Here is a 27,726-nt window from a genome sequence, read left to right on the forward strand (position 1 = left end):
ATAAAAACGATAACAAAATAACGCTGAAAACCAATAAAAACCCTGAAAACTATACATTTCACACCTGAGCCTCAACTCTCGCGGCCCGGTACCAAACGACTCACGGACCGGTACCGGTCTGAGGCCCGGGGGTTGGGGACAGCTGATTAAGAGGATCCGAGGGAAGCTCGGAAAGCTAAGCAGAAGTTATTTGGAGAGGAGAGTGACTGCCGAGGTAAAAAAAACTTGAGTGGTGTGGAAACATTATGGGTTCAGAGTCAGACGTGGATCAAGTAGACACAGTGTGTAAACTTTGCTACAGTGTCGTAGCTGCACCACAGAGCAACACTGCAAAGTTCACTAAACATAGATGTTTACATTTTTCATTTATTTCTTATATTGCAAACATTTGCACTGTTATCAGTATTTGCACACTATTTTATATTATTTTTGACAATCTTTAAAGTCATTATTCAACACATTGTTATTGTTAAATAAATATCGTCAAATAATCGAGATCTCAATTTCAGTGAAAATAATCGTGATTATCATTTTTACCATAATCGAGCAGCCCTAGTGGCTAGCTACACGGCTATGGTTAGCATAACATAAACACATTAGCACAGTGAAGCTGGAGGATGAACGCTAACTTTTTTCCACTCTATAAAAGTTAACGTGAGGGTTCCTGATGGTTAGAGACAAATGCAATCGCATGGCAGGATGCTGTAAACGGACCAAACTTCAGTCAGGAGAACAACTGAGATAATCCATCCACAATACGAGGTTAGTCATTAATACAGCGGCTTGCAAAAGTATTCGGCCCCCTTGAACTTTTCCACATTTTGTCAAATTACAGCCACAAACATGAATCAATTTTATTGGAATTCCACGTGAAAGACCAACACAAAGTGGTGTACACCTGAGAAGTGGAACGAAAATCATACATGATTCCAAACATTTTTTACAAAACTGAAAAATGGGGTGTGCGTAATTATTCAGCCCCCTTTGGTCTGAGTGCAGTCAGTTGCCCATAGACATTGCCTGATGAGTGCTAATATCTAAACAGAGTGCACCTATCGCTTACGGATATTTGCCATGTTAATGCGGTTATGGCGTTAAGGTCATTTTTAAAGAGATTAACGCTGACAGCACTAATTGTAAGGTTTTAAAAACTGAGCTTTAAAACATGCTGTCGATGAATAGTGGTAAAAAAAAATTAAAAATCACAGTTAATTTTGCAAATTGGCCACATTATCAACAAGACAACCACGTCATGGTTAAAAGGATGTCGTATTCTTTTCAGAACGTACCAATATGTTGGCATCTTCAACTCCGTCTCCACCATCTCCAAACCATCCATCACAGCAGGTCATTACCATCTTCTAAACCTTTTTACTCTTGCTGCTCACCCACCACACACCTCACTGTCCTCATACATGTCCTGCACCACCCACATACTTTTCTGCCACTCCTGAGTTCCTCATGCTGTACCACAGTTCCTATCACATGCTTTCTCTACATCCACAAAGACACAGTGAAGCTCATTCTGACCTTCTCTATTCTAAATCCCAAACCAAACATCCCATCTGTAGTGCTCACTGTTCGTCACCTGTCTTCTTAAACTAGCTTCAACAACCGTAGTTTCATGGTCGACCTTTTCCCTCTACAGTTATTACAGCTCTGTACATGACCCTTGTTCTAAAAAAAGCATACCAGCACACACTTCATTCCTCGAGGATCCTTTCACTCAGACTGTGTTAAACAATCTGGTCAAAAACTCGAGTGCCCTCTCTGCTAGACGTTTTCATATCTCCGCAGGTGTGTTGGTCAGACCGATTCCCTTTTCATTTTTCATCCCCTTCAAGCTGCCCTCCTTGCTAAACCCCTTCATTTCTTATTTCACTAATTTTCCTCCATCTGTGCACCTCTCTCTCTCATTTTCTACATACATCAGCTCCTCGATATACTCTTTCCATCTTCTCAACACACTCTCGTCACTTGTTAGCCCATTCCCATCTCTATCCTTAATTCCAGCTCTGTCTCACTGCATAGCCGATTGATACAAGTCTTTTTCTCCTTCCTTAGTGTCCAGCCTCGCATGCAGCTAACTATAAGCCTCATCCTTTGCCACCTCTCTCTTTGCCTCTCAGTGCTCCTACTTTTTCTTTGCTAACCTCTTCTTTTAAATGTTGTCCTGTACTTCATCCTGAACCATCTCAATCCTTCTTGAACTCTGCGAAACGCTCTTCCTTCATCGACTTCCACCACTTAATCCTTGCCTCTGCCTTTACGCACCTCCTCTTCTTGGCCAAAGCGATCCTATAGACCTCCATCCTGACACAGATACAGTATCAGCCAGCTCTCTCCCTTTACTTTACAGCCCTCTCACCTCCACATTCCTGCTTTCTTTTTTCCTATTGCTGCCTACCAACATGCCTTCCACCTCTCCTCTTCCTTTGTCTTTGGTCAACAGCACCACATTGTCTGATAGCCTACTGATTTGGTACGGTAATCTCTTGCTTTAGGATTTGCATATTTGATTCAGCCGAGATTTTATGCTGGATGCCCTCCCTGACATAACCCTCACCCTCACCAGGACACTGACTTGTGGTGCCCTGTGACTCAGTTCGTAAATATTATCAGAACAAAGGACTAAAAACCCCAATCCAATCCACCTTCCTTTGAAGGTTAATGATACCAAATATCTGCTACCTGCTTAAAGTCTCTGTGAATCTGACGACACAAAGTGGTACCTGTTGTCTTTGCCGTTCTGCAGAAGAGAGTGTCTATCAGTTCCCGAACGGTCGGTGCACACATACGTATTCCGGCGTGTCATGGCGCTTCCGGGGATGTTATTCTATCCGAGGAGAAGAGTAATTTCAGCACACATATTAGCTTAGAGAGTTGTTGAGGAAATTAAACTGTGATTCATACAGTGAAGCTGTACTGTACTGAACTTTGACATTTTACAAAGATATCTGTTGGAGCTACACTGAAAGCAGACAGGACTACGGCTGAGTGAATATAAAACACCTAGAATGCATTTTTTAAATGTTACAATATTTATTACAATGTTACAATATTTGTTACAATTTACAGACGTCGAACAAACCATTTTAACCTTTTAACAACATGAAAACAAGATTTGTATCTAAAAATCTACCTTAAAGAAGGTAGACAAAAAAAATATATATATATAGTTTTAAGGAAACAAAAGCCATAGCTTCGCGATTATGTAAATAATTATTTTATGCCTTTTGTTATTTTCCATTATATATACACATGTATACATATATATACACATATAGACATATATATGTCCTTCTGACTATACACAGCACAAGATTTGTGTTTTTTTAACTTGTCTAAGAAGCTATACAACCCTGACTACTTATGTGAGTGCTAACAGTAGTAAAACTATACTTGCTGAGGAGTAGTGAAGACCAACTTTCCGATTCTTGCAGTAAAACCTATGCTCTTGGTTCGATGCCCAGCTTTCTGCTTCTTGAAGATTAAATGTGTCACTTACCGTGGTGGCAGTCATGTCTTTGCGACGGTCTGGGATTTCAGACTTGTTGGGGTTGTTGGCACTGCTAACCATTGGACTAGAGGGAGGCAGGCTGCGGCTCCCCATCACGCTGCAGCTAGCCTTGCGCGGAGGCATCCTTCCCTCCCGCAGTTCCCGGTCGCCCGTGCTGGTCGGGCTCCGCTTGGGGTGCATGACGGGCATGGACGGCCCGCCTTTGTTGTGGAGGACAGCAGAGCACAGACACATAGGAATTCATATAAGGAATATTCTGTGGATGACTGGGTGAAAGCAGAGCTGTCACAACGGTGCTTACAGACCTAAATAAGACCCTCATTTGAATAACTGCCCATTAGAAAACCTTCCTTGTCATATCAGCCGAGACCCAGGTTGTGGTCACTGGACAAGGAGGAAGTTCGTGGTTCCAGATTTCATCATAGCTCAGAAAGAGTTTAGAAAAGAGACTCACAGAAGTCACTGTGTCGTCGCTGCCTGTGGTAGGTGGAGGCACTACGCTGAGTCTTGCTATGTGACGAAGAGGTGGAGGAGGAGGAGCCGGTGGCTGAGGAGTGCTTGTTGGTCCCGTTGGTGATAGGGCTGGGTCGTACCCTCGCCAGGGACAGGCTACTAGCACTGCGGGCGTCACTACCATCCTATAATGTCCCAGTGATATTGGACAGAATGATATTAGAAAGTGTGACAGTGCAGAGCGTTTGAAGAGATAAGGAGATGGTATGTAGTGATTTCAGAAACAAAGATTGGAGTCAGAATTTGGAATAAGGGCTCTGAGAAGAGATATGAAAAAAGAGATTTTTGAAAACACACAACAAACAATTAAATAATATTAATTTTGTCCCATTGGACCCATTGATCCGAGCCAGATACGGTCTGCATCGATATGCACTGCAACATCGACTGAGCTAAGGAGAATGTGTGGCTATGTGGCTTTATGTTGTTTATCTACAAGCCTGGTAAAGGCATCATACTATTCTAAACTAGGCAAACACTGATGCAAACTCTGGTTTATGGTCATACATTTTAAAGAGTTTTGGATATTAGAAAGAAAAGTTAAACGATTCCAACTCCTGCTGATCCAGCACTAGCATCTGCACCACCGTACTGGCTGGAAAGGCGGTGCAGTGGTTAGCACTGTTTCCTCACAGTCCAAAGGTTCTTGGTCCAGTGTCTTGCATCCAGTGTGCATGTTCTCTGCGTGCGTTTAAACCAGAAACTTCATCCTCAAGTTCAAAGGTAAACTGTTGATTCTAAACTGGTTATGTGTGAAGATGGAAGGCAGATAAAGCACTGAAGCGCTGTGTGGAAAAGGTTAATGTGCCTTATAGTCAAATATGCATAAATAAATAATACAGGTAGGATACATCTACAGAACTCACATCGCCTTTGCGGCCAAGCAGTAGGTAGGTAGCGGTGACCTCGTTATATTTTTGATTAAGCAGAGAGTCTTTGATTTCCTCTGGAGTGAAGCCCATCCCGACCATGACCTCTGAACCAAACAAATAAACATAGATGAAGGTAAGAAAACACCGATGACCTTGTATCCTAATTACATAGACCTCAGCGGACAGGCTGACAGCCCGCTGACTCACCGATGCGAGCTGGATCACTGTAGTCCTCAACAGGTTCTATATGAGGCTTCAGGTCATCCCCCTCGTACCCTGCATTTATCCACTTGTCCTTCATGACTTGCTGTAGAAACGGAAACACAGGAGAGCTTCACATTAGCGGGAATTTCACAACACGTCTGCTCTGTTAATTGCGCGACGCTCACCTCAAGTGTGCAGCGTTTGGCGGGATTGAGCACCAGGAATCGGCGAAGGATGCCTTCACAGTCTGTGGACATATAGAAGGGCACGCGGTACTTTCCCCTCAGCACGCGCTCCCTCAGTTCCTGTTGGCCACATCAAATACATGTTTTTCCATGTTTCCTTCAGCATAATACGAGAAGAACAATTCATGTTCATTACCAATAGTGACATATGTGACAAATGAAATATACATTGGTCTCTACCATTCCTTTAGTGGAGCTCTGGGAGGAGGGAGGCATTCATTGCCAACTATTAACTTTGAGATAAAAGTTCTATTCTTCTTTTTTATTCAGCATGGCCCACTGCACGGAGATATTACGAACAGAGAGAAGACTGATGATGATGCCTTAGTGCACAAACCATCTGAATGGAGTCCTTCCATGCTGCCGAAAGTCTAGCTACATTTGCCACATCCTTTCCTCTGACAGCTGTTTACTTTGATTCTCCAGGCATTATTAGGGGTGGGGGGGAAAATCGATACTGTGTAGTATTGTGATATTTTGCTTGCTAATAATGTATCGATACAGGGACAGCAGAAATCGATATTTTGTTACAAAAAGGTTTTTGTGCTCTGACTTCAGAGCATGTTGATCCTTTTTCTGAGCAAGAATCCTGACATTCCTTCACTGTCCAAATGTGTTTAACTTTTTTTGGCAGCAATAAACATGACAGTTTACTTATTTTAATTTAAGACATGTTTGATTTTAATTAAGTTTAAAACTTTATTTAATGTAAAATTATATTTTGTTTTAATTTACTTTCAAATTCTTCAGTTGCTGAAGGGGCTGCATAGTTTTCATAAACTGCATAGTTCAGAATAGCTATAATTGTACCAGATGGTTGCGTTCAGTTAAGTTGGACTAGACTGTAATACAAACCGTTCAGTTTGTCAACAATAAAACTGAAATGAGAGAAAGACTGAGTGTGAGACTTTGATATTAGATAAAATGAATATTGATAAAGTTTACCTTTATGTACAGAATCTGAATATCGCAAAATATTTTAAAAAATTGCAATAATATCGTATCGTGCGTTAAGTATTGTGATAATATCGTATCGTGGGATGTATGGTGATTCCCACCTCTAGGCATTATGGTATGTCAAAAAAGATGTTGCTGAAACGGTAATGGCTGTGAACGGCTAAAATCTGCAAACATACTCTAAATGAAACAGTAGATGAAATTACATAAATGAGAAGAATTTTGAAAACAGCAGTCTTGAACTCAGCAACTCTGTACTATTGTTCAAACTGTATGTACGTATTTTTGGACATATTAAATAACTAGCCTGCTACCTGAGAAATGCATCACCAACAAGAAGCACTCTGAGAGCCCAAACCTCCGCCAAGGCAGCTCTCTCTCTGGGCAGTATTTTAATGAAATGGAAATAGAAATGGAATTGGTGAGGTCAGAGGTCAAATGTGACATCATATTTGGATGCAAACTATAAGGTGAAGGCCTGTTGAAATCATGTGTGACATCTCCAGAACATAATGTCAGCATAAGCAAATACGCACATTTGTTTTAACATTTATGATTCTTTTATTTTTATCACTTAGAGAAATTAGAAAATGTCTGAAATGCAAAACGCAAGAAAGATAATCATGTGCTTGTTGTTGCTGCAATGTGGAAACTGCACAGAGAGTTCACCACTCCACTTGCTGCATGATGGACAGACCAGATATCTACAACAGTTGTCAGCATTTTACAGCATTCAACAGTTTTTAGAGGCCTCAGTATCTGAATGGCAACATTTATATTTGTCTATTAGCTGATTAAATATGGCCTGAATACACCACCATTTTAAATCCTATCAGTTCAGTAGTTTGATGGCTTCCTGATCAATCCTAACTTTTGTAATTAAATGCATTTTGACTGTTTTGGCATTTATAATGTCTGATATGTATGTGCCACCCACACTGTCTACATTTGAATAAACATGCACCAATCAGCCACAACACTGCTGACTGTTGTGCCTTCTGCTGCCAAAACCTCTGACATGTCAGGGGATGGATACAGGACCTCTGCGGGAGTCCTTTGGTGTCTGGCACTGGAATGCTACTTGGGCATCCTTTGTGGATCCTCCAAACAGCATCTGTGGTTCAGGATTATTTGGTGCATTCAGAGGATGCTTGGCTAAATTTGAATCAGAGGATATTGCATGTTCAGTCAGCAGCTAATTGTCCTGTTTTTGAGCAATGTCTGAGGTATGGGAGGTGGTGTGGGATTTGGAAGTGCAAGGAGGGCTGTTTGGTCTGCAAATAACCCACTTCCTACCCATTTAGGTGGGTGGTACTTGTCAAAATTACTTTCACATAAATGCTGTGATGCAAGGTTTCCCAGCCCAACATTGCATTGTAACTAGCAGTACTTTAAATTAGTAACTTAGTTACATTACTAGTTACTTCTATCAAAAGTAACTCAGTTACTTCAAGTTACTTGTTAATCATAATAATAATAATGGATTGGATTTATATAGCGCTTTTCAAGGCACCCAAAGCGCTTTACAATGTACAAAGTATTGTTACTTTCAAAGTAACTAGTTACTAGGGAAAGTAACTTTGTTTTTACTTAGAATTCTCTTGTTAATGTGTTGCTTCCATAACTTTGCCAGTCTTCTAGCTTGCTTACTTGCCACAAGTGCACTGTGCCACCTACCAATAGAAAGGAAAAAATAATCTACATATTTCCATGAGAGAAATCCCACGCCTGCACCGTCGTTGACCGCTGCCATGATTCTAGCCTACGTCACAGCGTCATGTGCGCTTTTTACATCCAACACAAAAACTGCAGTCGTGGTGCTTTCGATTGTACTCAGAACTCGGAAATTCTGCCTTCTGAATAGGAAGATGTAGGTAACTCCACACTGCAGATGAGCTGCATACAGGGATGGACTGGGACAAAAATCGGCCCGGGCGTTTTGACTAGAGACCGGCCGCCATTATAGGAAAAAACAAAGCCTTTGAATGAAAACAAACGCTGTTGTGACAGTGATGTTCACTGTTTTGATGGTATATATGCATTAATCTATCAATCGTTTGTTGTAAGATTCAGATAATTATTTTTTAAAAGCGAGACATTTTAAATGAGAATAAGAAAGAAAAGTATTTCTTTGTGCCCCCCTCTCCCTGTTAATGCCCTACCTGCCCCCCTGGCAACACTTTGCTAGACCCGCCCCTGCACAGTTACCAGCTGTCAGCTACATAAAAAAAGGATCCTGGTGTTATTTGTCTCTCAGAAACAGTTCATAACTTCCCTTCAACTCATTCATATCACCTAAAAGGTAAACCTGTTTCTCCATCACCTGTTCAGCTCTGATGATTCAGTAAGGACGTCTCCTGGTTTCATCTTCATGTTTCCCTCTCACCACATATCCAAACCGACATCATGACCAGCAGCTTTACAGCTGTGGCTCCAGCAAACATCAGCTGATAAAAGCCTTGAGGCGACTTTTGTTCTGAGTTGGCGCTATATAAATAAAATTGAATTGAATTGAATTGAATTGATACTAGAAATTAATATTAAATAAATTCTAACAACAGCTGATCAAGCTTAAACGTGCAGCTGTTGTTTAACTCGACCTCCGCTGGTTTCTTCTTTCTGGTGCAAAGTGAGCGATAAACAAACGAGAGAGACTTGAAAAGCCGATCAGCTGATCATTGATCAGTTTTCATGATTGAAGTAGAAACAGGAGAGGGAGGGGAGAGAAAGAGAGGAGAAGAGGCAGCTGTGCAGCGTAAAGACAGAATAACTCCAACTTTGTGTCTTTTTCATTGTAGCTGAAGTCCGGGACAAACTGTTCCTTTTCACCTAAATACGAAACGTGTAATATTTTCTCTGAATACGAGACGATTCTTTTATGGGATGGTTGGCAACTCTACTAACTATGAACTTATGAACAAAATAAAGTTCAACATCAGTAACATAGCACCCACCCAACTGTATAGAAACCTGTCATGCTAGCTAATACTCAGTACAAAAAAGTCAGCATAACGAAAATAAACTCCACCTAAACTTGGTTTATATCTGACCCAGATAGACTGCAGGTCATAACTTTTTACCTGAAGTTCAGTTCACACTCGGACCGGCGGCCGCCTCAGGTCTCTCCTCCTCCTGCCTCCCCTTTCCCTCATCCACCTGCTGGCCTCCACCACTTGCTAATGTTACTGAATCTGTGGAAACTCTGCGATAGCCACCACACGAAGTAACAAATAACGACCCTATCTAAATCCCAGTAACGATTAACGGGTTCCTGATTTTGACATAATAACTAGTTACCGTGCTCGTTACCACAATAATAACGTAGTTACTGTAACGCGTTACTTAATAACGTATTAGTCCCTACACTGGTAACTAGATGATCAAAGTTATTGAATAAATCAGTGATTTTAATGTTGTTGCGTACTAATGCATGAAAACCTATCGCTGCTACAATAAACCACCAAGAAAAACTCAAGTATCCCCACACAGACAAACAGACGGATAGTTTCCTCCAGCCTTCCACTTGCCTTCAGATTCTGCCCATCAAAGGGCAGCGAGCCGCTGACCAGCGTGTAGAGGATGACTCCCAGACTCCAGACGTCTACCTCGGGCCCGTCATACTTCTTTCCTTGGAAAAGCTCAGGCGCAGCATAGGGCGGTGAGCCACAGAACGTGTCCAGCTTGTTGCCCAGGGTGAACTCATTGCTGAAGCCGAAGTCGGCAATCTTGATGTTGGCATCGGCATCCAGCAGGAGGTTCTCTGCCTGACTCACACATCCATTCACGCAGAGGAGGAAGCAGAGACGGACAGCAGGATGGAGAGGACAAGGAAGAACGGGAAAGATGGATGGGGGAGAAAAGAGAGTACAATGAGAATAAAGTTGTACTGAATACAAAGAGTGCAAACGAGGAGAAGGAAGTTGCACTTGTGTGTTATCCACTAATGCACAAGTTCAACTGGGCATGACTTATAGTGTATATATGTCACTGTGCCCACTGTGCATTTGCACATTCTACCCTCCCATACACTCATCAGTGTGATTAAAAACCCTTTACAGAGACATAGATTAAGACTAGTCAGAGATTACAACTTTGAGTTCAGGGTAATCTGTCAGTGAAATAAATTTTCTAGTCCTAGACTAGCCTTAATCCCCCTCTGAAAGTTGCCCCGGACATTCCTCTGAGCTTCCTCACCTTCAAATCTCTATGGACAATGTTCTTCGTGTGGCAGTAGTGGACAGCAGAAACAATCTGTGGACGTAGAAAGACAGACACACTTGAAGTACCGACAACAAAATGCAACAACTGGTGTAACGTTGACACCGAGAGGTAACATCATACTTGTCGAAATTTGGCTCTTGCTTCAACTTCCTTCATTCTCCCATGAGACACGAGGTAGTCAAAAACTTCACCTGTGAGGAGCATATCAGCACATCAGTCAGGTAACAAAGCCAGAAGCTTTATGCTGTTAGCTACGTAAACACTGCTGACGTACACAGTCAATTTTAATCACATCGTCAGCTTTTAATATTTAATAAGATGCAAGCACTGTAAGTTCATTTTAATATCTGCAAATCATGTAATTGCATGAAAACATATAATAAACAAATAATACATGCAAAGGAACAGTTTGATATTTTAGGAAATGAACTTTCTTGCCAAGAGAACGACGGAGGCATAACAGAAGAGGGTAGCAGCGACCATGGCTCCGTCCAAAGGTGATGAAAATCCATGTGAGAATAGTTTTAAGGTTTATCTTGTTTGATAAGACCAGACTACAACTTTGGAAAGACTAAATAATACTTCCTTCTGTATGCTGAGGCGTTGTGATGCTACAGTACTAATAGGCCTGGTATGCACATTAGCTTAAAGTGGCTAAAATGAGCAAATCCTCCTAAAAAAAAAAATGGCTGTCTGTAACAATGACTGGATATTTCTCAAAGATATTTTAAAATATAAAATGCATTTACTTGATGATAATGACCTTGTAGTACCATATCACCCTATTAGAGCACTTCGCTCCCGCTCTGCAGGCCTACTTGTTGTTCCTAGAGTATTTAAAAGTAGAATGGGAGGGAGAGCCTTCAGTTTTCAGGCCCCTCTTCTGTGGAACCAGCTTCCAGTTTGGATTCGGGAGACAGACACTATCTCTACTTTTAAGATTAGGCTTAAAACTTTCCTTTTTGCTAAAGCATATAGTTAGGGCTGGACCAGGTGACCCTGAATCCTCCCTTAGTTATGCTGCAATAGACGTAGGCTGCCGGGGGATTCCCATGATGCATTGAGTTTTTCCTTTCCAGTCACCTTTCTCACTCACTATGTGTTAACAGACCTCTCTGTGTTGAATCATATCTGTTATTAATCTCTGTCTCTCTTCCACAGCATGTCTTTATCCTGTCTTCCTTCTCTCACCCCAACCGGTCGCAGCAGATGGCCGCCCCTCCCTGAGCCTGGTTCTGCCGGAGGTTTCTTCCTGTTAAAAGGGAGTTTTTCCTTCCCACTGTCGCCAAAGTGCTTGCTCATAGGGGGTCATATGATTGTTGGGTTTTTCTCTGTATCTATGAAGCGCCTTGAGGCGACTTTTGTTGTGATTTGGCGCTATATAAATAAAATTGAATTGAATTGAATTGAATATACGTGTCTTGTTTCGTGGTCAAACTGACACAAATTCACTGAAATGTATTTAATATTTCTGTTAGGCGTTCCCATTTGCTTATGTGACCTGTATTCACATGGCTGCCATCTATGGCAGCCTCCAACTACTAACAACACGAAGGAACATCCATAACTACTGAAGCCATACAGGTTATGTGGGCCATAAAAACGTGATAAAAGTCTTTTCTGCACCCTACTTCAATATCACAATTATCTCACTTCACATTTTTAGAGACAGAATAGCTCCTGACACCTTCTAACATATAATGAAATAACATAACAAACTGCTTAATCCCCAAAACAATCAAAACATTCAGTTTTAATACTTTCTCTTTTGTGTGTGACCACATCTATGAAAGCAGAAGGTTTGGCCACTTTTTACGTGATATAAAAATGTCACATCGTGATATCATTGCTATAGTTAACACCATGTGTATATCTTCAGTAGTGTGCATGGTAACAAGGTAAATCTGGGAATATCTTTTTAATACCTAAAAAAAAAACTTCAACAAATCTGAAAGAAAGCACAGTACTTGGCAAAATATCCAAGAAAAGTGTCCCTGCAGTGGAAAAAAACAAACATATTTTACCACTTGAGGCAAAAAACACACCATAAAGTACAACCAGGCTATGAAGGAGGAAATACTAGCAGCTGGTGATGTGTCACCCAAAGTAAACATATGACTCCACTGAGCATCCCTGGAGCACTCTCTAGGTGCGCCCCATATGACAGGAAGAGCAAACAGTGGATGGAAATTACTGATGCGGTGAGATGGAGGAAAAACAGGGCTTTATGCAAATGGTTAAAAAGTTTGACCGAGGATACAACATCAGCTGGCAGAAAATACTTCAAGTTCTATTAGGTGACAAATTAAGCAACTCCTGAGGAGTTACAGGGTTTACTTGTTAAGTGTTAAGCAGTTATTTTATCTTTTTTTACACATTTTACTAAGGAAAAAATCATTTGACGGAACTGAACGTGCTTTATTGATGCACAGAATTCAATGAAGCTATTTGCCGATTAGACTGATGAAATCCCAGCGGTGGCAGGGATTAGGGCCCCGTTCCCTGGAGTCTACACGCTGGTGGTGGAAATGAAGATGGATGCTTTGATAGAGTCTGAGTAACATGGGAGATGCGGAGATGGCAAGAAAGGTGAATTGCATGAAGGCCTCTGCGAGGGAGAACGACAGCGATCGGTGAGATTTAAAGTAAGCGGAGCGGAGGCTGATTGGGCTGAAGAAGGCAGGCAGAAAGATGATTGGACTGGACCACAGCTGCTGCAATGAGCTTGAAAGCGTGGGAAAGTGGAAGTGATGTAATGCTTAGATTAGCCACCAAACACCTGGGAAGCAGACAGATGTGTGACTACAGAGCTTCCTCACTGAACTTATGCATAAGCTTCATTTCTATTGGAAACACCACTTTTGCACTTACATTTGACTTATGCTGTGTCACAGGCAATAATACTATGTGACTACTATTATATTGCTCCTGCAGTGTTTCAGTAGATTTACACTTAAAATGAGTAATTATGTAATCAATGTCAGCAGGGAAAGGATGGAAAATGGATTGCTAGATGCAAGCAACAAGAAAATGTTCACTGTTTTCTTTCAATATTGTAAAAAAAATCTGATCATATATTTTATTGACATACTGTGATATCATTTTGAATTTATATCATCTACCCCTTTTCCCAGGAGTGCATGCCCCAGCAAATTCACCACCAGTGTTAGGCAGTACAAGGCTGAGAGAAATGTGAAAAACAAGACCAACAGATTCTACAGGACTCAGTTAGCATTTTAAATGTTAAAGTTCAGTCCCAAAAAGAACGAACGTATGGCTTGTTTGGAAGGGTTGGCAAGAGAAAGCCTCTTTATTATAAAAAGACCATAAGACTTCTGGAACAATGTCCTTTGTACAGATGAGACCAAAGTGAAGATGTTTGGCCTGAAAACCAAACAGCATATCAGCAAAAACACACTGCATCAGCTGCTATGGTGGAGGGTTGATGATCTGTGCTTGTTCTGCAGCCACAGGACCTGAACAACTTGCAGTCACCAAGCCAACCACGAAATCCTCTGAATGCCAAAATTTTAGAGTCAAAGGTCAGTTTGTCTGACAGTTAACGTTAAAAGTGAGTCGTGCAACAGCATAATGATCTCGAGCAGAAAATCTACAAAAGATTCAAAATGTTGCAATGGCTCAAAGTTCAGATCACAACCTGACTGAAATGCCCGAAAAAATCCAACATTTTTAAGAAGCGTGCACCAAAAATCCTCCACAAACATGTAAGAGATGAATAAAGTCCTGCAGACAATGATTCATGAGAATTATTGCAGCAAAAATTGATTCTACAAGCTACTGAATCATGGGGTTTATCAGGGTTTTTCACAGGACTCCACATCTGCTTTCCTATATCTGCTCGAAAAGCTAGCTGTAAATCTGTAAATATGAAAAACATAACCCAAGTCTGACCACTAATATTTCTCTACAGCAGCTTAGCTGTTGTTTTAATACTATCGTGTTTGTGCACTATTATGTACTCTTAAACATGCTGCAGGAAAAAGCATATTATGGCCTTCACAGGCATTTTACACCATTACGACTCCCTAATACTTGTTTTTTTACCCCCTGACTTAAAGGCTTGTAAAAAAAAACCACAATGCCTCTGACATTCGCCAAGGTCACAGTAAGAACATGATATGGTCTCAGACACAACACAGAAAAATGGGATTGGTGACGAGAAATTGACACAAATAGAAACCAATGGACGCAAACAGGAAAAGGATAGTGTACAGATACGTGTGCTGGCGGGTATTAATGTGTTTAAAGTCTGTTTAAAAGCAACATTATTACTGCACTGAGGCTGCTCACTTATTTATGTTGAGGTCCCATATGCTATTAACTTTAAATACAGAGCAGCTATTAGCGCATAGCCCACAGCCATCTTTTTAAAGAGTCTGTCTATCGCATATAGCCATAAAAAGGTTTAGGCACACTATATTCCAATATGTCATAGTGCCTGAACATGACATATGCATTTCTGGACAGCTATCACTTGAGTTCAATCGCCCACCAAAATTATTATATTTCACAATTTTAGATTAAAAGATGTGATACTGTAGTTTTGGTTATTTAGATGTTATTTAGGCTTCTTTAAATTAGCTTTGCTACAGAAGGAACGTTTCCTTTAATTTCCTTTGAGTTCAAGATCGACAACACTGCCATTTGTACTATACGTATAAGGTTACAGCCTTATAGAATAGGCTGCTTTGTTCTGCTAGGGTAAGCTAACTGACAGCTGGGTCTCATATGATACTGTGGAGATGAGAGTGGAACAGACTTTGTCACCCTCAGAATAATATCTGTTTTCAATTTTTTGAGGGTGTTAATGCAATAGCATTGAGGCACATTATTTATTACTCATGATGTTGAACACTGAAACACTGAGGCACATTAGATATTAATAAGTCAGACTTATTTTTATTATTCTCCTTCTTCAGCCTAACTTCTTTTATGCGCGTCTCTATATCAGGATGGGAATGTAATGACAAATTTTTGCAAATTTGATAATAATAATTATTATCATTATTATGGGAGAGGATACTGAAACGCAGAAACCCAGGCCCAGTAGTTTCAGTTTATAAACAATTTTAATTTTTTTCTGGTGTTTTCCTGCCACAGTGTGATGATGTCATCCACTGTAAATAAATGCTTTCTTTCTTTCTTGCAAATATATTTTATTATACTTATATAAAATATTTTTTTAACATGAAGGTGTTTTTGTCCTCTTTTATCTAGTGTTTTTCTCATTATGGTTGGACTTCTCTGGTTCTCCCACCAAAGTCCAGCCTCCTGCAACTGCCTTGCTCATTAAGAGCGATTCGATTAATAGCAAATTCTAGCTGAAAAATCAGAAGTGCAGGGTGTCTTTAATCATAACTAAACATATGCAAACATGCACTTTCATTGAATTTCTGCATGTAGCAACATTTTTCTAGTCAGGAATTTATTTTCATTTAATATGACACCAATGCAGAGAGTGTCTACCAGGCACTGGAAATACCCCAGGAACTATTGATTATTTTGTACATATTTTTACATATGTAGTGTACATAAATTCTCTAAATGATGAGAGACAACGTCAAAGCAATTTTTCAAATAGTGAAGAACAAATCCGGCCGAAGTGAATGAGTGTTTGGGAGGACTTAAACCCCTTAGACACTGTGTTTCTAAAACGGATCAATTAACTGAGTCTGACAGATCTCAGTCTTGCTATTGATATTTCTCAATGACCAACTTCAACTACATCCCTTCAACATTTTATCAAAAATACAACATAACATTGCATTTACTCTTTCTATTGTGAAAATGTATCATCGGCTTTCATGTTTGTAAAATTGGTTGTGCGCAAGCAAGAAAACAACAACTGTATGGATGTAGCGCGCCACATAATATTAAAGCAAACCAGGAAGCTATTGTTTTCAGGCTCATAAGGCATGAAAGCAGTTCTCACAGATGGAAAAAGTATAAATATTCCTCAATTAAGTAGAAGTACTAATACTTGTAAAGTTAAAGTAGTAATTGAACTTAAAAAGTGAAAAAGTAAAAGCTCTGAAATGTACGTGAAGTATAAAAGAAGGCGCACTGACATTTCATACTATGAAGCATCACAATAGCTACAGATCCATGGATTGCACTAGTGTGTTGCTACAAAAAAACAAACCTAAAAACTTGGGCCGCACCAAGACTGAAGCTATTGTCAATTATGTCATAGTGCTACATTCAGTGGAAGTCACTCTTGAAGCTCTTAATGAAATCCAGTATGGTGGCATTTCTCCGACTTAAGTAACCATGGAACAGGGAAAATATTCCCAATCATACTTTGACTGGAAGAATGGTGGCGTGCAAACAAAATTAACTGAGGTTAGAAATGCCAAATGAGACACATTATTTCTGTAACATTATTTAATTCCAGAGGTTTTTAAGTTATATTTTTGCACTTGTTGACTTGTAAAAGCCTATATGACATTTTCTATTTCACCATTCATTAACCGCACAAAGAAGGCATCTTTTAAATATGTTAAAATTTTCTTTAAACAAACAGTATTATTAAAATTCTTCATGACTGGAAATGTCCTCTTTTTTTGGAAACCAAAATATGGTCACCCTACACTACTGACACACCTGAATCAACAAGAATCAACAAGACATAAGTTATGGATATTACAAGAGCTATCAAGGATGATTTCGGTCAATGAATCTAATCAACATTCTCATCTTAAATTGAATTTGATGTCTGATACCTGCAATATAACCTAACATTGACCATGAACACTAGCTGCTCCAGTACAATATGGTACATAAGCATCGACGACACAGAGCTCTCAGTTCTCACTCCTTCTTTATTCGTCTCCAACATCAACTGCACATATCGCACCACAAAACACAGGAACAACTTCCTCAACACTGGGTGTGAGTGGAGCCCTCTAGTGGTCCACCACAACATTACTATAAACCTCACCACAGTTAGCAGCTAGCTTCAAGTTTCCAGTCTATAAAATGTCACTGAGCACTATTATCTTTAAAGATATTCTCTCTTCTTCCTCTCCTGCCCTGTCATTGTTACACATTTTTCTGTCTCTGCGTAAAGTTGTTTCACATTCTGTCTTTCCTGGGAAATACAGCCTCTGTACCGTTAGCTAACACACACCCTGTGTGACTAGCCAAACAGACACACAGAAACAGGAGCTAGCTTAGCTTTGTGTAAATACTAGAAAGGGGAAAGAGCCACTCTGGCTCTGTAGAACATACCAGCCATTGATTATATCTTTGAGAAAAATCCCTTTTTTTGTGCATATATTAGATAAATGAAATCAAATAAGAAGGAAAACCAGGGTGTTCTTTAAATTCCATCTGCTAAATAAGGCTAACTGGCTGCTTCCACTTATGTATATATTTTCTCTATTTACATGAGAGTGAAAATCACTCTTATTAAGCTAATATTAAACCCTTTTTTTAACCTTTTCTGTGGATATGGATGAAAAAAGGAATCAGTGTTTTTTTAAAAATTGTACCACTTTTATTCTGTTTTATTGCACATCCTAAAGAAAGAACGCATCTGTAAAATCAGCCACGTAGTGCTCTCACAAACAGTTTTCATTTTTGGAGCTAAGATGCCAAATCTGCAACCCTATACATCATTTGGGCTCCATCATAGCTTTCCAGAACATGATGGTTGATGTACCTACCTCCACTGGCATATTCCATGACTAGGTAAAGGGTCTTATCCGTCTCAATCACCTCGAAAAGCTGCACTGTAGCCCAAAACAGAACCAGATCAACATCAAAACACAAAACAAAAGCTGTTAATGTTATAAAAAATGCACAGGTATCTGTCTGGCTCTCTTAATATGTAGGAAAGTCATTAGTGCAATGGGAGGTATTGATACATGTGAGATATCACTTTGCACTTCAGTCAGTGACTGCTTAATAGCTCAAACCTTTTTACTACTGCCTGCGCACACACCTTGTGACAAAGTACAGTAATGTGTACATTTACTTACCTATGTTTGGGTGATTTAGGCCTTTCATTATCCGTACCTCCCGAAAAAGCTGGAAGAAGAAACAAAATTTACATTTCATGATAAATAAAACCTCAGTGGAATTAGGTGCTCAAGAGAACTGGTTTCAACTGTGGAACCAGTCTCTATACAGTGGTGGAGAGGGCATTTCTGCATTCACTTTGTAGAGATCCATGTCAGTTAAACTAGAGTTTCCCAGAAGTTTTATGATCCCAGAGAACCATGAAAATGTCAAGCAATTATAAGTAGGCTGAGCTTCTCATTTGAAGCATGTTGCTGTTAATTCCCACGTGTGACACTGAATACTAAAATAGTTGAAATGTCAGTAGAAACTGAGCATAGTTAAACACTTCATGTGAACTATTTTCTCCATTTCATTTAATTCACTTTTAAATTAAAATAACAAATCTGTCATTTTCTAATTGCACAATTTAGAACTTTTTAAAGATAAATTCCAGTTAGGGGCTCACATTTGTCCTTTACATGTTGCTCTTTGTATATACATATACATTCATTCATTCATTCGCTTCCGCTTATCCTTTTCAGGGTCGCAGGGGGCGCTGGAGCCTATCCCAGGTGTCATAGGGCGAGAGGCGGGGTACACCCTAGACAGGTCGCCAGTCTGTCGCAGGGCCAACACACAGAGACAGACAACCATTTGCACTCACTTTCACATTCACACCTAGTGGCAATCTGGATTATCCAATTAACCTATCCCCACAAGCTGCATGTCTTTGGACGGTGGGAGGAAGCCGGAGTACCCGGAGGGAACCCACGCAAACACGGGGAGAACATGCAAACTCCACACAGAAAGACCCCGGCCTGATGGTGGAATTGAACTCAGGACCTTCTTGCTGTGCGGCAACAGTGCTAACCACCGTGCCACTCCATATATATATACATATCATGGTCATTTCCACCCATACACTTTATTCTTGGACATCTCTAAAGTAGCTCGTCATGAGTCACATTAACAAATATTATTATTTTTAATCTAATACTGTATGTTATGAAGGTGAGGCTCTCCCTAAAGTGTGCAATATTAGCTGCATACACCTTAATGACCCTCACCTAAAACCACGATTTCGTTTCACATGCAGATTTAGTAAGTCTGTCGAAGGGCAGCATCCAGTGCTTGCGAGCACTTGCCTTAACAATTCGCCAGTTTACAGGTTCCAGAAAATTTAAAGTAACATCATTTCTCGTTCTTTATCAACAAGTCGAGCTGTTATAAAAGAGCAGGAGAGCCCGAGACAAACCTTTCTCAACAAACGGGGACCAACTGAAGCAACTACAAATGAGATAGCAAGATACTGTTGAACTGTTGACCGACATATTACCTGGTAGTGAATACATTGATGGGTTATCTAGGTAACCACAAACAGGCAGGAGTTAGCTTTAAAGCAACAGGCAATGACTGTGAGCGTTAGAAATGTGTTTACTAAGATCTCAGCATCTATGCAACCAGAAACCCTTTATAAAACAGAGGTGCTGCCCAGCTGGTCACTGGCATGAAAAAAATTGCCTCACTTTTCAAAATTGGAAATTACAGCCCTTTTGTACAGTACATGTACAGTCTGTGATGTAAATAACAATGTGCCCTATAATGCCCACAATGCTTTTATAACAAATCTTGTAATGCATCTCTTCTGACGTGAACAGAGTACACATATAGTCATTTGTCCTTATAGTACAGTAATGTGCAATTCATTTTACCACAAAAAACCAAAGAGGAGCAGACAAATGTATAATAGTCCTCATAATAAAATGATTTTCATTTTAAGAGCAAGCAAAGCCCACACAGCAGTGCGATGAACGGAGCCAAATTCAGACCAACATCTACTCTGACCCCTCCTCCTGTCTGTGATCTGTGAGGCACATATTTGTACACTTCAGTCAGGGGCTTTAAAATGTATGCCAGCTCTCCCAGTTCCATGAACATACAGTAACAGTACCACTGTCATAACAAAAGGCAGTTGGTGGCAACTCTCTTCCATGATGTCAACTACAAAAAAAAATGAAGAAGAAAAAAACGATAGTGCGATAAGCAATTCTATTCTTTTTTTCCCTCACTCCCCTTTCCCACATCTCCCTCCATCCCCTCCTCCTCCTCCTCCTCCTCCATTCAATTCCTTCAGCAGTGCCCCAATATCACTGTTGCCATAGCAACCTAGGTATTAAGACCAAGCTCCTTCCCAGCTTCTCCAGCTGTGCTAGAGGGAATCTTGGGATGCGTAGCGCTTAAGTGTCTTATCATCCAGGCCATCCCATTAATTCCTTGCTCATCACAACGAGGCTGAGAAGAGTCAGATCCATCAAAACAATAAACAATCCCCCAACACTGCAAACAAACAGCAGGTCTATGTCAGGATGCATGTGAACAGTGGTTATAAGCTCCCTGGCCGTAGCTAAGACAGAGCAGAAATGCGCTGAAATAGAAATTTCTGCTTGGATGTGATGTGTCTTTAACACACACTTCATTTCAGACAGGACTGTCGTATAAAGAGAAGACAATTACTTCCATCTGCAGCAATTTATATTTGGCGGCAAGGCTCCACCAAGTCTATGCACATGTATGGAAGGCAGGGAGAGCAATAAGACCCCATAGCATTGTAAAGTAGACGATGGATGGCACTGATGAAGTCAGAAATAGCCAGAACAAGAGGAACTGGAATGGTGGTGAGCTGCAAAGTGGCACGCACCTGTAGCAAGTGCGGACAGGTTGAAGCAGCTCAAGTATCACACTCTAAACGAGATTGACCAGCTACATATATACAAAGGTGTCAACGATGTGGGATGTCACTGTTAGCTTTAGTATTCTGCCTGAATTAACATGCTTAAGTTCGGACTTTGTTATCTTTCAACTAATCTCTACAAAACCATCCACATTGTGTTAATATTGCCTCTTTTGTGTGTTTAAATCTAAGGACTTTCACTAGCCCACAGGTATGTGAAAAAGCACCAGTGGCCAGGTGTTGAGTTTTCTCCCTCTTGTCTCCCACAAGAGCCAATCCAATCCAAAAAAAGGTGCACCCAGAAAGATGGCATGACATGGAAGTTAGGATTACAGCTCCTGAACCGGCTGCCATGAAATAAGCACCAGAAATATGATTTTAAGAATGAGGATTGCAGGAAGTCAGTGATCAAAATCTTCCAGGACCTTTTTGCAATGGTGTTTTTACTCCACATTAATGTAAACAAAGGGTCCTCTCCTATAGAACTAGTGTCTCGTTGACTGCATCAAGCCAGACATGCAGATGTCTTCAGTCAAATGAAATCACACACATACTACACACAAATAAAACTGGATTATTTTGACCCTGATTTGATTTTGCCTGGTCTGTTCACTTCTTGTGCACAGGCAGAGGAGCTTGTGCATGTTGCGATGTTGAGACTTATGTGGGTATTATAGGAAGCAGCACATGTCACATGCATTTCCTGAGCTTCTATATACTTTTTATTTTTCTACATCACACAGCTACACGAGGCGCACATTTTGAGACACAACAGCTTTTAATTAATAAAATAATGAAATCTTCAATCCATGTCTCCAGCTCCAAGTGTCTATAAACCCAGCTCCTGCTCCATCTATACCAGACATCCATGTATAACAAGCCATACAAGTATCTACAGTTCAGACTCACATCTCAACATTCTGCCCAGCAGGAACCAGACTGTGCCATGCACCCGACAGACACCAAAGACAGCTGATTTTGTAGCAGTCCACCTCTGAACTGCTACAAAATCTTCTGTTTTCTTTGTTATGCATAGAAACAAGCTTTTCATGGCAATTTAAGAAGGTATAGGTTGCGTGACTGTGGTTTATGAAATAACTCAGTCCCTCTCAGGCCGGTGATTAGCCCGGAGAGAGACAAGAGTTGATCTCTGGAGCAGAGGTCTCCTCTCACTCCCATCCAGTCCCTAGCACCTGTCAAACAGCATCACATCCCATGAGCCCTCTCTCTATCAGATGCTGTCTCATTGCTGTCCCTTGTGAGAGGGTGGAAGCAGCTGAGGACAAACCTGACCAGCCTCTAAACCCCCAACAGAATCCACCTCACTTGAATGCTTTGTTTCAGCTTATGAAGACGAATAACATCAAACCAGTGTGCGTTTCTATTTCGTACCTGAGCACATAACACATATATTCCCTCGTCTCATTAGTATCAAAAGGAAAAACTCACCTTTTGTAGGCTGGTTGGGTTCAACTGAGTTTTGTCAATGATTTTTATTGCAACCTGGAAGAGACATCAAGGAATTTTTGATGAGTGAAGAAAAGATAGCACCGCTCTTATATGATGCTGTGAAGCCTTTCCTACTGATATAACTGGCTCATATCTAAGAATTCTTTTCTCAGCACTCAGAAATGCAGAAAAATCTCATTTTGAGAGGCATATTTAAATCGTCTTCTACAGCAAGTAAACATGGACTGAGGCCACTCGGAACATTTACTTCCACAAGCTGTTGTCACGCGAATTTGAGCGGATTTAATCCCTACTGACTAGAACTGGTGCTGCTAAACCAGGCGCTGCTAAGTAGATGATGAAAGTTCTTTCCAAGCTTTGTTAAATACATAATTAATCATAAAGTGTCATAAAGAAAACATGTACTACAAATTATAAAAACATGTATTAAACGTTATTAATCTCTGTCTCTCTTCCACAGCATGTCTTTTATCCTGTCTTCCTTCTCTCCCCCCAACCGCTCACAGCCTGATGGCCCCGCCCCTCCCTGAGCCTGGTTCTGCTGGAGGTTTCTTCCTGTTAAAAGGGAGTTTTTCCTTCCCACTGTCGCCAAAGTGCTTGCTCATAGGGGGTCATATGATTGTTGGGTTTTTCTCTGCATGTATTATTTTAGGGTCTACCTTACAATATAAAGCGCCTTGAGGCGACTGTTGTTGCTGTATAAATAAAATGGAATTGAATTGAAAAACTTGTTAACTCTTATCTTATTAGATGTAATGCAATTATTTAGTCGTGTGTTTAGATTAGGTTGTTTTTACCCACAGTTTGAAATAATTTCACTTCATAGTTTCCCAGTTTCCCTTAAAAGGACCCAGTATGTGTTTCCTTATTTCCTGTCATACATGTAGTATTGCAGCGGTGCATGCTCATGTTAAACATGGCTATAGTTTAATATAATGAGTCCACTGTATCCACAACTAACGCCTTGTGAACACATTAGCCCCTCCTCTCTGTTTGTGAGTGGCAGCCGATGAGAAGAAAGGTGGCTTAAACTGAAGGACTTCGCTGAGGTACATGCAGTATATAAGGACTATTTTGAACTTTGAGTCATCCAAAGAAATTCTACTTGAGTCCAAGAATAAAATATGGAGCTTGAAGCTCAGCATTAAAGATACAGAAGATAAGTCAATCTATTTGTGTTAAAATAGCTGGCTCAAAGAAACGTACACAGATACATTTTAGAGAAGGACTAATTAGGAGGCAAGGAAAATGTACTTTTTAGAAAATATAATTAAAAGGAGGGCTCTCATGAAGCCTACTGGATTCTTAAGATAATATTAAGGACACCAGCACATCGGCCAAGTGTTACCTTTCATTTTTCACAGTTATATCCATCACTCACTCCCACCTTTGATGTCTGTTTCTCTTGTAACTCACCTCCCTGCCCGTCAAAATGTGGCGGGCCAGCTTGACCTTGGCAAAGTTTCCTTTGCCGATGGTCTTGAGCAGGCGGTAGTTGCCTATGTGCGGCTGTTCGTCGGAGCAAGAGGCAATCGAGTTCCTGCACCGGGCACCAAGAGAGCGGCTGGACTGGCTGGTGGCCTTATCTGAGCGGCTGGCCCCCAGTGACACATGCTGGAGGAAAATGAAGGGGAAGAGGTTAGGTCACTGTGCCAACAGCAATATCACACAGAGCAGCAGCAGCAGGCTGGAAAAGGACTTTAAGGATGATCTACAACCTCAAACGACTGATGGGCTTCCAGAAGTAAAATAGCATGCATTAGTTAGTGCCTGCAGCCTCTTCAAGCTACTCATAAACTCTGTCTCCAAACAATAAGACACCTCTCTCTTTTAGTAGCTAAAGCGTTTGTCACATTGATCGCTGCACAGTGTAACACATACTGTGTAAGTGACAAAAAACACATTGGTGACAACACTTACAATAAGCAACCCAGCTTTGTATATTTGTACTGCTCATAATGACAAGTTGGTGCCATATCCCATAATCATTCCAACAGATGTTTGACCCGTAATGACAAAGAGCAACAACCTGGAGCTGATCTGCATGTGGCTACATGTCCCTCGTTCCTGGGCTAACAGCTGCATTCCAACACAACATACTGTTTCCATTTTGGGCTCAGCATCATCTTCTTCAGAGGTCTGCTGCTTCACTGCTGAGAGATGTCTTCATTCATTTTGACAGGGGATACAGGTAATGCTGTTGCTAGAATATGTGGTGGCCCTGAAGCTTTCATAAGCCTGTGAACAGTTGATCCTGGACCCCAACACTTTAGAGCATTGCTGTGCAGTTCTGATAGTCTCAAGCTTGAGTCACGGATAATTTTCAAGGGGAAAACGACAACATGCAATCACTCAAGCAAAGCCTGATGCAGCACGGCATGAAACAGCTACTTGTCATGTGACAAACAAAGGGAAGATATTAAAGAGGGAAACGTAAGAATAGGTGGTAGTGAGTGGGGCAATAAAGAGGTATCACCTTTCACTGTTTGGAAGAGGAAGAAGTAAAAAAACAACAACACAAAAACAAAAAAATAGGGAGCAGATGCCGACACAGTGGTCCCTGGCCGGCCCTGGGCCCTGAGGCATCACACTTCCATTCCCCCCCAGCATGTCATCTTGCTCTCAGTTTCACACGCAAACACAACCACTCACAGCCTTAACCCCCACCTTCCGTTATTCCTTCTCTTGCTTCCAGTCATGTTCCTATGCCCCACCTTGGTGCCAGTCGGGATCCAAACTCCACAATCAAACGTCTCCAACCAATACCACGGGCAGCACACACATGCATGCAAGCGAGTGCATTAATCCCCCTGCGCTGTTCGTTGCACATCAAGCCAAGCCTCACCTGTGACTGCCAATATGGCAAGACACTGTTTCATCCGCTCCATCCACTCATCTGTCATCACCGCATAATCGAGATGCAACAGTAACAGCTCCAGATCACTTCTAATAGAGGAATCTCCATTCACAATCGATCACACACCTCGTAAAGTCACACACTCCTGCATATTCACTTCCACACACACACATCCACACATCTATTGGCTTACCCATCCTTCTGTGCTGAAAGCTCTGCTAACAAACAGATGGGGTTGGGGTGGGGGGAGGGGGTGCAAAAGTGTTGAGGGCAATGAAATGACATAATGCAACATAAATCAGTCATGCGCCCATTTAGATATTAGATGGATAGATTCCACATATGCAGAACCTGTTCGGTGTCAGCTTGCTTCTTTTCTGCAGGCCGTTTCTGTTTTCCACAGCACACAATGTATGGCGCTGTCTGACACCCACTGGCTCTGGGGTTGATCGCTTTGTAGGCTGCGCAGCAATGGACTGCACATCATTTTACGCAGTAATCCCCTGGCTTCAGCCGAACAGTCCAGATATTCTCTCTACGTTTATTTTGGCCTCTTGTGCTGCTCTCGTCCCACCCATCCAATTTCTAGGGAACACACACACACACACACACATACACACACACACACACAGCAGCAGCAGCAAGGAGTATAATGTGACATCACTATCTCTCCAAGCCTTATAATAAGAGGTGACGGCTGGTTTTCAGGCTTTCTGCGCATATCCGCTGAGCGTTATCGTATGCGGATGGACTCATTCCGGGCTGTTTGCCTGCCATCAGCTCTTTCCCTGCACAGACACCCAAGGTTAGCCTTTTTTTCAAAGAGCCTGCTCTGTTTAAATATCCGTCCAATATCAGGACAGCAGAGCCTCAAACGGGAAAAACATCACCATCTACGACCCCCCTCCCCTCAACCATCCGCACAATAATAAAACCACAGACTGCCCAAAGCCACACATATGCAGATATCTTTTTTTCTTCCTTTTTTTTAAGGGATGCGCGATCTGTCGTCTGCAGGCACACAAACACAGGCTGCAGACTGGAATTGCACTTACATGGTCTCCACTACTCCTGTCGTTTCCAGACGGTAATGCAGATCGAGAAGACATGTTGTTTTCTTTCTCCTTTTTTTTTTTCCCTGAGTAAGAATCACGGTGTGCGCGCGCGGATGAGATTTACAGGCTCCACAGACGGAATAACATCCGCAGATATGACCCACCGTCCCAAATCAATCTGCCTCTTCTCCAACCGGCCGAGCCACGGTCGAGAGGAGACCTCTGCCTATCATGGCAGCAATGGGTATGTGGAAGGGGGGTGTCCTCAAACAAGCTGCATGTTCCACCATGCACTGTCAAGAAAGGGAAAAAATGAGCGGTGCAGCAGATGCCGTGTAACGCAAATCCCGAGCACTGAAGAAGTGCTAAAATGCGGTGATGTTTGGACGGAACCCAGCGTCTCTGTGGCGACTCTCCACCCCCTGCCTCATCCTCATTTCGCCATACAAAACAAACACAGCTCCCTCTGGATGTGTGTCATCTCCCTCTGTCATAATACCGACCGACAGAGCCTGTCCTTAACCCCACAACGCCAATGCAAGCCGCAGCACGAAAACGCGGCTTTACGGTGCAGCGGAGGGAAAAGGCCGAAATGTTCGGAAATCGGTATTCCCGGTCGGTGAGATGCGCACCACCGTAAAGTCAGGAAGAAGACACAGGGACGAGACTTCCGGTCGGTTTGGGGGACTGACAATATGAAAGTTATGTTTGATGTTCGAGACAAAACGACTCAAATATCTATTATCTGATCTATCAGGTGATCACTTTCAGCCTTTGTGTATGAGGGTAAGAACCAGGGCCCCTCCCTCCGAGGGCTTTAAACTGAATGCACACTAAACCTATATTGTGGTCAGTTGTTACGCTCCATTAAATACCTTTGTGTTGTGTCTTTATGTAAAGGAACACACAAAACTGCTTCAACATATGGAACATATGCTATGATGCAGTAATGCTCTCATATTGGGTATCGTTTCCAAATAATTATCTCCTTATAATGTTAATGATGATGATAAAAGAGGCTACTTGGGTCAGGCGGAGGCCGATGGTTCCCTAAAA

The 27,726-nt window shown here is 41.4% G+C and overlaps 1 protein-coding gene across 2 annotated transcripts in view; it reads right to left on the reverse strand.

The window, feature by feature from the left end:
* mark4a (MAP/microtubule affinity-regulating kinase 4a) overlaps positions 1 to 27,311 on the reverse strand; it is a 38,190-nt gene extending 10,879 nt beyond the window's left edge. For both annotated transcript variants that reach the window (XM_087847088.1, XM_087847089.1), the window contains exons 1-14: positions 26,671 to 27,311; positions 24,175 to 24,372; positions 22,738 to 22,791; positions 18,536 to 18,584; positions 18,221 to 18,286; positions 10,653 to 10,723; positions 10,506 to 10,562; positions 9,839 to 10,075; positions 5,295 to 5,414; positions 5,113 to 5,212; positions 4,900 to 5,009; positions 3,975 to 4,158; positions 3,509 to 3,720; positions 2,733 to 2,836 (exon numbers count right to left, since the gene is read on the reverse strand). In XM_087847088.1, the coding sequence (XP_087703214.1) occupies positions 2,733 to 2,836; positions 3,509 to 3,720; positions 3,975 to 4,158; positions 4,900 to 5,009; positions 5,113 to 5,212; positions 5,295 to 5,414; positions 9,839 to 10,075; positions 10,506 to 10,562; positions 10,653 to 10,723; positions 18,221 to 18,286; positions 18,536 to 18,584; positions 22,738 to 22,791; positions 24,175 to 24,372; positions 26,671 to 26,724 (1,616 nt within the window). In that variant the 5' untranslated portion in view covers positions 26,725 to 27,311. The remainder of the gene's footprint in view (positions 1 to 2,732; positions 2,837 to 3,508; positions 3,721 to 3,974; positions 4,159 to 4,899; positions 5,010 to 5,112; positions 5,213 to 5,294; positions 5,415 to 9,838; positions 10,076 to 10,505; positions 10,563 to 10,652; positions 10,724 to 18,220; positions 18,287 to 18,535; positions 18,585 to 22,737; positions 22,792 to 24,174; positions 24,373 to 26,670) is intronic.
* Between the last annotated feature and the right edge of the window lie 415 nt (positions 27,312 to 27,726).

The sequence above is a fragment of the Neolamprologus brichardi genome, chromosome 10, assembly GCF_056152115.1.
Source record: "Neolamprologus brichardi isolate AB-2024 chromosome 10, ASM5615211v1, whole genome shotgun sequence".
NCBI lineage: Eukaryota > Metazoa > Chordata > Actinopteri > Cichliformes > Cichlidae > Neolamprologus > Neolamprologus brichardi.